The sequence below is a fragment of the Condylura cristata genome, unplaced genomic scaffold (genome assembly GCF_000260355.1).
Source record: "Condylura cristata isolate star-nosed mole 26May11 unplaced genomic scaffold, ConCri1.0 scaffold00010, whole genome shotgun sequence".
NCBI classification, from domain to species: Eukaryota; Metazoa; Chordata; class Mammalia; order Eulipotyphla; family Talpidae; genus Condylura; species Condylura cristata.
This window is the reverse complement of record NW_004567111.1, coordinates 52,983,830-52,993,873: the sequence shown is the minus strand read 5'-3', so window position 1 is coordinate 52,993,873 and position 10,044 is coordinate 52,983,830. Positions and strand designations below refer to the sequence as shown.

At 35.6% G+C, this 10,044-nt stretch overlaps 1 protein-coding gene across 2 annotated transcripts in view; it reads right to left on the bottom strand.

The window, feature by feature from the left end:
• Positions 1–786: 786 nt before the first annotated feature.
• Positions 787–10,044, bottom strand: part of RCBTB1 (regulator of chromosome condensation (RCC1) and BTB (POZ) domain containing protein 1) — a 32,893-nt gene continuing 23,635 nt past the window's right edge. For both annotated transcript variants that reach the window (XM_012723316.1, XM_004680246.2), the window contains exons 10-12: positions 9,182–9,333; positions 8,548–8,678; positions 787–3,000 (exon numbers count right to left, since the gene is read on the bottom strand). In XM_012723316.1, coding sequence (XP_012578770.1) covers positions 2,860–3,000; positions 8,548–8,678; positions 9,182–9,333 — 424 coding nt within the window. In that variant the 3' untranslated portion in view covers positions 787–2,859. The remainder of the gene's footprint in view (positions 3,001–8,547; positions 8,679–9,181; positions 9,334–10,044) is intronic.

Genomic DNA, 10,044 nt, shown 5'->3' with positions numbered 1-10,044 from the left:
AATTAGGAAGATTATGTTCAGACTATGTCATCTGAGTATGGTTTTTCCAGCATCTTCAGAACAGCGGCTTCTCATATTAACTATTATCAACAGATTTTCTCACTGTTATGAAAAGCTGTTATTGTTTTAATTCCTGAACTTAACTCTCTTCTCTCCTAATATCTTATATATTCCTTGAGGGGAGGAATTTATTTTTTGTTCATTTATAACTACTCCCAAAGGATTCAGATATATTTTCTGCTATAACACTCCAACAATATTATCTCTCAGGAGGAATAAAACAGAAGGATTTCTATGGATGTGGGAGGGGTGGGGTTGTTGAAGAGGGGTGGGGTTGTTGAAGAACAGCCTATTCACTCACTGTGGTGCCTGTTTTCTAGCCTGAGACCTGTTAAAAATCACAGCACTGATTTTTTTTTAAGAACTGTGGCAAAATATAACAATTTCACATGATGACCACGTTTGACTGTACTATTCCACTGCATTCACATTTGTGATAGCATCTCCACCATCCATCTACAGAACACTCATTTTGCAAAATGAATTCTGTACCTGTTCAACATGAATTCTGCATTACTTCCTCCTCTCCTGCTCCTGGTAACCACCACTCTACTTTCTGTCTCTGTGAAGTTGCTGACCCTAGGTATCTCGTAGAGGGGGGTTGTATAGGATTTGGCCTTTTGTGACTAGATTTAATTCACTTAGTGCTGTATGGGTCAGAATTTCCTTCCTTCTTCAAACTGTTTATTAACTGATTTTTGAGGGGGAAAAGAACAACTCTATATCTGTTTTAACAGATTATTTTATTTATTAATGTATTAGTCTGAACATTACATAAATACAGCCTATATTCTAGAGTATCAAACATTATTCCAGTAAGAAGTTCAAGAGTAGATGAAGGGCTAATTTAAGAAATATGAGTACTTTGGCTTTCATTATTACACCAGATGAAAAAAGCAACTCAAAGAATAGTTTTCATCTCCTGCTATAACTAGCAACAAAAACCAGTAAAAAAATAACAGTATTAAAAATAAAAGATACTCAATAGGACACTTCTATTTTTTTCCTACATACATACTCATACAAATTACACAGTAATCTAACATAAGAAGTGGTTCTTCACTTACATTACGAACTCAGTAAATATTTGTTGAATGAATTATCTATGGGAATGGATATGTGTGTGTGTGTGTGTGTGTGTGTGTACATACACACACACACATACACACACTTTAGTTTGTGCTTTTGGGAGAAATTTTCTTTTTCAAGTAAGAGCAATAGTAAACATACTGAAGTTCCTGTGTTGTCCTAATTATAAGCCTACAGAATAGTGATTGTTATAATCATAGTTAATAACCAAATTTGTATTTACCAAGCTAAGAAAAGTCATATCATGTTTCAGAACTAATTCTAACCTAATAATTCAATAGGCTTCAATCACTTACAATATAGTATAAAAAAAGAAGAAGGGGAGCGGGGGGAAGCAGGGCTTCTAGGTTTGCTATTTATTTCACCTATCAATGAATTCCTATCTTTCATCCATCATCCCCTTTCCCAACACACCTCAAAAATGTCACTAAAAACAGTAGCTGCAGCATCTCTTTGCAATTTTTAGTTCCACTCTAAAAAGATACTTGGGCTTTGCATTCCAGGCAGAGACCTTAGATGGGAGAGCAGAGCAAAGCTTTGTTCTAAAGCAAGCTCAGCAGACACATAAAACACAACTGAAAAGTTCCTTTTAAATAGAAACTTCAGGAAAAAACCATCATTTGATCATGTTTTTAAATTAAATTGTACTTAATATTATGCCTAGTACAATTAAAAAGAGCAATATCAAAAGTGAAAACTGGTAAATTTTCAAATAAGCAAATTTGTGATGATATTTTCCTAGAGTTAGAACAACTTCCATTAAATCCTGTAAGACAGTTGATTCTCAAAAGCTATTCCTTTAAGTCAATGTAACAGATTTGAAGATTTAGCAGAGATAATTTAGGGAGGCAAGAAGATATTGAATGTGTCATTATTTTCCTCTTATGTTAGCATGTATAGGAGGAGAGGGGAAATTTAAACTTGAGTTCTTAAATTTCATCTTAATTTAACAAACCACAGTTAGGTAGTAGTGGAGAGTCTAATTTATAAAATTCACTTTTGTCCAAAGAAAGTTTATCAACTTTTCACAGATAGTTCTAAATTAGTATGATTTATGTGCTTAAATCTCAAGCGACATTTTGGCTAACCTAGAAATGCATCTTTACATAATTATTTCAATAGGTTTAATTCATATTAAACTGAATATTATTTTGATACACCTTGAGGTTAAAGAATGTCATCAGTAGTGCAAACTCACAAACAAAAACCTCCAATGACTGTGCCTGATCCTTCACAGTAAGGCTGCTGTGTCAGCAACTAAGGCAGCACTTCAGCAAGCCCCAAAATCAGGGCCTTTAATTCAAGGTAGGGCCTCTCTACCTCACAATTTGCACACTAGCCCAATTCCTGGTATCAAAAGGGTTGTTGATATGTGAGCCAGGAAACTTGCCTCAGATTTCCTTTTTCCAAGTTCAGACGTTCCTCCAAGCAAGAACAAAAACAACCAGCTGAACTTTCACCCTTTTACAATGTTCCAGCCAAATATAAGGTCACATTTAAAATATACACATCTGGAAACAAGTATTGTTTAAACTAGGCTCTGGAAAAGCCATACTTCACATATTCCTACACAGAGAATGGTGTCTCAGATGTAGGAAAAATATCACCTGATGGGTTTTTACCTGCAGAATTACATTGCCCGCAGAGCACAACCGACACACCATCACCCATGCCCCAGAACACTCACACAAAACCCAGCAGCCTTGGGCTTCAGTTCTTAAAGGCTCCACATTTACTGGCTTTAGCAATGAATTCCTTTAGCAGAGGGCCATCCATTTGCCAAAATGCTGCAGTCTGTGTAACTTCTGTCAAATGATTGATGCAAAACTTAAAGCAGAATTCTTCTAAATCCTGGACACACACAACAAAAATAAAAAACAAGAAGAGGCCTTTTTTTATTAACTTCAATTGAATTCTCACCAAACCCCTCACCCCAAGTCTCTCACCCTCCCCAGAAAGGATACTTGAGGCTAGAAACTTCAAACTACGCAAACAAGTGACCACAGACAGGTGTAAGTAAAAAGATGTACCATTTGCTAAAGGCACAATAAAAGCAATGGTTCCCCTACCTCAAGTCTGACTCTTCACAGCACACATACAATCTGGGGGAGGGGGGGCGTTTCCTCCTGGTTGTCACAGTTATACTCAAAGACACTGTTTTAAATAGCTGAAAGTGATTTTAGTCCGTATCAGGAAGTCAAAGAAAAGAATTAATTCACTCTGATTCAAGAAGTCAGAGGAAAGAATTAAGATGCAGGTTATTTCATTTAAGGAAGCAAAGACTTTAGAGATGTGAAGAGATGTGGTCAACTCAAAGTGACACAATGAGAAAAAGCCCAGGACAATAAATTCACTTGCATGCTCTCCTAATTAAAAATACCTTCACTTTACGATCCAACAAAAGTAACACACTACAACCTTCACCACACTAATTTCTCAATCCAGAAAATACTCCTAACATGGGATATTTCAGTCAAACAAATGGAAATCACCAACTACCAGCATCAAGAAGGAAAGTAAGGTATAAAGTGGTAAAGCAGGACTTAAAAATCTATTTCTGCCTATGCTAAAATACCCTTTCATTCCCAGCAAAACTCTATTATAATGCTGTTGCATTCCTTCAAATGTTGGTATATATATTAAATCAATTAGGTGCCTGGGATGAATCTTAGAGAAAGCCAATTTGACTTTTCTCCCAGTGCAGTACACTCCAAAGTGAATCATTATTCATTTGTTTCTTAATTGAGGTAACATTGCCTTATAGTACTGTGTATGATTTAGGGGGACATTTGTGCTTTCAATAGACTCCCCCCACTCAAGAAGGCTGAATGCAGAACTGAGTGTCCTGTATACTACAATAAACTGTTAAACCCACTCTCATTAAAGAAAAAGCATTATTGCTGGTATTATAAACCAAAGGTTAATAAATAGCTCTGGGGGCTAAAGTATATTCCACGGGAAATATATCAAAAATAGAAAATAATTTATCTGCATCTAACTTAGGAAGTAGACAGTTATAAGTACAGACTTCTTGACACCATATATAAAATCTTTAACATTAGTTTAGTTATATAATTTCAAAGGAAGTGAAGTGTGTACTGAAGTGTGGCATTGTAAATGCCTATAGCTTCTATGTGTATTATTTGGAATTCAAGAACTTTTCTCATATATATATGAAAAGTATATTCATTTAAATAACTATACAGATTACCTTGAGCATAAACTTTAAGAACTGTTAAAGTACAATCAAGTATACAGTGGTGCTTCTAATTACAAATCAATTCACATAGCTGTGAAAGTAGTTCAAATTGTTTTCCCCTTCAATTAGTTTGAATTAGTGAGATTTCTCAGTATTCAGAAATGTTTATCAGATTCAAACATTAATCTGAACTGTTTAAATCTGAACTGTTCAAGTAACTAAACTCTATTTTAAAAAAACTTTAACTAAACCCTGGTTACAGCAAATCTATGAACAAAGAAGTAACGAATGCAAATGGAAAGAGAAATTTGAATTTTAAAGTTCACTGACATGAATCAAATTGGCACAGCCAACCAGATTCACTTAGCAACCAATGCCCCGCGTCAGTTTGCCTTGAGTACATAGATGAGATGAATATCCTTCTGATTATTTCTTAAACACTGTAAGAAACTAATAATCTGTTCATTCCATTCTGCAAGTGGTCAGGTGGACCTTCGATTTCCTAGAAAATAAAATACAACTCTAACCTAATATGTCAATTATAATAAGACTGCTGGATTTTAAAAAAAAAAAAAATTCCATAGAGGATGAGGAGGGTCATTTAACCAGGAGGTATAAATAGCTCATGATCAAAAGTCTTCTCCAGGCTTTGGGAAGTAGGCGAGAGAATAAATTCAAGGAGTCTAGTTTGCTATTCTTGGTATTTTAGAAACTAAAATACATATTTATGACATTTTGTGGTAAGATTACTTTATAGAGGTAGTAAGGAAAATAAAAGACCAGGTTTGCTATAATTAACAAAGAAGATCCAAATAAAAACTACTTTTTTTGACATAAGCTACAAATTCACTCCAAATTTTCTGATGTTTAAATTATTCTAATAAATGTACATACACCAAAAATAAGTTGTTTTTCCTCCCCCACAAACTTTAGCAACAAAACAGAACAGAAAATTTATGGTCCTAATATCTAGATTACATTTTTAAATGTTTTGTAGCCTCTGATGGCATTCTGATGCAGTCTTAACACTGAAATTACTGAACATTGACTTCTGTGGAAGGTGACTTGGCCAGAGTGGAACAGGGCACCACTGTGTTACAGGCCACTCTGGAGACATATTAGATGCAAGATATTGTGAGCCAGACCTGTCAAAATTTGGTTAAAGAAACAAAACCTGAAAACCATAAATCTAGAATTATTTTATTGTATGTAAGTACAAAAATAGTCCTGAGAAAAGTGAGTTTTGTTTCTATTTTTTAGAATGTACATAAAAGTCATATAGGAAAAAATAAAGGTGCTTCCTCTCACAACCCCATAAATATTTAAGTCTACTGATCATGGGGAAATGTGGCCCTTTAAAAAAAAACTATAATGACTATCTGGCTTTAGCACTAGCATTCCCAACACTCACATTTCAAATAATTTTGGAATCAGATCCCTGGGCTCATATTGTTTTGCTTCCCACCAAAAGCAAACTTCTCATTGCTTACTTAGCAAGTAACATTTTCTGTAAAGTTCTGTTTTGGTTAAACAAGCAGTATTCTGTTTCTGCTAATGTTCAAATGTACATAGAAAACAAAAATTTCCTGAAAACAGTACAAAAAGAAGCATTGCACAGCTTTTAAAACATGATACAGAACTACCCTGAGACAATGTTTGATTCACATTTTTCTCCCTGATACCAACATTTATTTGGCTTACACCAGAGAAATATTTATGTGTTCCTTCTCCAAGTCTTTCTTCATTAAAACATGCAGAAAGTTGACAATGCATTCATAATGCAAAGGTTCAAACCAGATCACTACTGAAAATATTCACAACTACTGAGTTACTATATTGATGTTGTGTTTCTGTGTACATCTGTTTCAAAGTTTTTTTTGTCAGAAGAGGGTATGGAAAAACTAATAACTTTTATAGAAGAAACATGGTTAGCATGTAGGCTCCAGCTTCCTAGCATTTCAACCCAGAGATGAAGGAAAAGTCATCTAGTCTCTCAAGTTGAACTTCTGAAAACAAGAGTTTCTACAGTTTATTTCCAACCTGACTTTGTAGATACAGTAGTTTTATTTTTACATTATTTTATATAGACTTCACTTATTATTTACTACATCCCATAGCATCAAGGAAATAAAATGTAATAATTCCATTGATCATCATATAATCCTTCAAAAAAAAAAATGTATACCATCTAGAGAGAGATCATTCTTTCTGCCATCTATATTCTAATTTTCCTACATTAAATATATATTATTTGTAGAGTTGTCAGTTGCTTTTTCTTTTCCATTTTATGCATTTTAAAAAGCATAACTTGGGATAGGAGAGGGAGGGAAAATTTTTTAAATAGTAAAAAGTATACTTTTCTGGTGGGATACTTCAAATATATTCATCCCTTCATTCATTCAACTCAACATATATTTTTGAGGGAAAACTATATGCCATACAGGACAGTCACATGCTTTTGGAATGGGTAGAAATGGCATAAGACTTTCTGAGGTTTATTTTAGCTGAAAGAAAGTTTCAACATCTAGATGGGGAATATTTGCCTGTGCCAAGGTGGGTCTGACTGGTTTTAGTAAGCAAGATCCTAACCCCAAGAATAAGGAACTCATTCTCAATGAGGATAAGTGTGGAGAAAAATAGGAGATTCTAAAATCAATTAGCAAATAGAAAAGGCATTGACCAACTTAAAATTATATTATTGGGTGTAAATGAAATGAGGAAATAGCATTTCTTATAATAAAGAAGTTCATGGTATCAATAAAAGGGGTGGGAAAAACCTATACTCCCATTTCCTCTTAAAAATGCTCATTTCAGGGCCTCCCCTGGTAGCACCATGGGTTAGGACTCAGCTCTGCAAACTGGCTGCAGCCGCTTCAATGCAAGTTCGATCCCCAGCCCTGGAGATGACTCACATGGCATGGCAGACTTCTCCTGACCCGTCCGCTGCTCGCTTCAGCAGTGTACCTCATCAATCTGCCTGTTCTGCTCCCAACTCTGTCTCTGGTGAAGTCTCTCACCACCCTTATACCTCTGGCTTGTACCCCAGCTCTGTATGAATAAATAAATCCTGAAGAAAATAACAAATGCAATACGTTTTTAAAAAGATCATTTTATCTGTTGAAGGAGCTGCAGAGAAAGTCAACTATATTTAACCTTATCTCAAATTCTTATAATCTCATAAACAGGACACATTTTTAAAATAAAAAAACATGATGGTCCATTTGAATCGCAAAATGAGACAAAAATGGAGTCTGTCTTCTACCACATTTCCAAGGCCATAAGCTGCAGATTTTCAGATGTGTTTGTTAATTTCCTGATATTCTGCCTCATCATACCTATAAGAACAGACTAATTATGCCATTTAACCTTAGCTAGACATCAAAACTCTAAAGCTGCCACTATATGTCTTGTCTTGTCTATGAATTTATAAAACCCACCACACTAGTCTTTAGTTCACTATCCTTAATGCAGCCTTCAAGTTGTACATTTATTCAGTTCAATAAACATATATCACCCTGTGTCTGCTACATCCCGTTTAAACTATGGGGTACAAAGACCAATAGAATACAGTTCCTGCTCGTAAGGAGCTTACAATCTGATATTTTGGTTCTTAACTTCTGGAAAGTGCACGTGAACACAAAATTTCATACTCCCAAAAGACCATTCGTTCATAGGCTCTCTAAAGATCCATGATTTCCACGCTAAGAATTTAAGCCATTGTAAAAAAACAAACAAAAAGGAGTCCAGAGCCAGTTCTTCACATGAATTATTATGAGTTATAATTAGACAAAAACAGAATTTCACAGCACATATACACACATATAAATCACACAGCATCCTTGACTTATCACAGGGTAGAGTTGGGGAGACAGTAAAGTGAGGTGTTGGAAAAAAATATATGCTGACCTTGACAATATTTGAAACTATTCTGTCTATTAGTCCAGTTAGGTGTGGCTCTTAATATTCCAGCCTGCAGCAAAGCTGCTGAAACCTCAGTTTCTAAGATCAGTAAAGAATGCACGTAGAGGAACAATAAACTATGAACAGAGAATAAAGAAGCAAGATCAGATTTCATTTTTTAAGGATCAGTTAGTTCACTGATTCCCTAAATAGCAGTGAAGATGTCTCTTGTGAAAACAAAGGGGGAAGCGAGCACACAGAGCACTAAGGGCGGTGGCCTGGCCGTTCTTTTATGTTACCTCTGCATCATATCTGACCGCAGCGGAGAACAATGAAAAGGCATTCTCCACAGTGATCCCTCGCTTGATTATATGCTGGCAAAGTTTTTTCAGTCTGTTTTCACAATAAGACGTTGCCAAATCCAAAAGACCTAAAAATAAAAGTATGCAAAGTTTACTTAATATTAAAATAATTTCTCACAAGTTATAATCATATATATTTATTTTAGTGAACTGACTCAAGTAGGTAAGACAGCAGAAGTTTCTTCATGAATAATTCTCTGAATTTTATTAAATTCTTTTACTCCCTTTAACTCCCAAATATTTCTATCATACTCATTTTACACAATTTTTTCTATAGTACAAAGACAGGAGAAAAGATAAAATCTTTGCCTCCATTTTTGGTTCTAAATGATATGCTAAATTCATTAGCATCTTGTACTTCAGAATTAAAGTAAGTCAATAATCATAAGTAAACTGTGCCTGTAATTATCAGCCATGGCAATAACACAATACAGTTTTTAGAGACATTTACTTCAAATCTTTATAGAAAGATGTAAAAGCCAATAAACCTAAATTTTTTTATATTTCAATGCCACTAAGAACACAGGAGATGTGGGTCTGACCATGGTCAGCCGCCCCACGTGGCCAGTACCTATAGCGTCTTCCGGTGGCAGGTCCACGGAATCTGTGTAGAGATACTGGAGGAAGGCGCGGTACACAGGGTAGGAGAACTGGTCTATTTCTATTACCTCCTTCATGTCCTCATTCCAATAAGACTGGAACATGGATCGAAAGTGCTCACACCTAAAGCAGAGCAGCAAAAGTAACCTAATTTAGTTGACTGAAGCAGATGAACAACTATTTGGCTGTCCTTCACCACATCTGCCCTGCCTCCACGGGATGGAGGGTCTCCAGCCAGCACCCTGAGCACAGCCACAGGCAGGGGCCTCTCACACTTTCACTTTTGACAAGCACCTCCTCTTAAATATTAAAAATCAGACTGAGAGCCTAGGTATACCCAGTGTGCCAGCAGTACCCTGTTTCCACCTGACTGGCCCCAGTCACCTCACATTTTTGTGACCACTTGTTTCTTTTTTCCAAAGCTACTGTACAGATAGGCATTTCAAACTAAAATTAAAGGAAATTCAGAAATGAGCACAAATCTCGACTACATATTGGTATCACTTAAATTATTCTTTTGGACATGCAAAGTACAGTGTTAGAAGTGATTTAAATGTGAACTGAGCTATGTTTAAGCTGATTGTTGTTGCATTACCACACACAATCATTGATCGGATGTCCCACAGGGCTAGGTCAGCACTGCTGACTTTGAGAGTGTTGTCAGGGGAAAATGAATCTTTAAAAGGAGGATCATAAAAAAATGGAGCTTCCATATAACCCAGCAATCCCAATCCTAGGTATCTACCCAAACGACACAAAAACACTGACTGAAAAAGATACCTGCACCCCCATGTTTATTGCTGCTTTGTTTACAATTGGAAAAACATGGAAGCA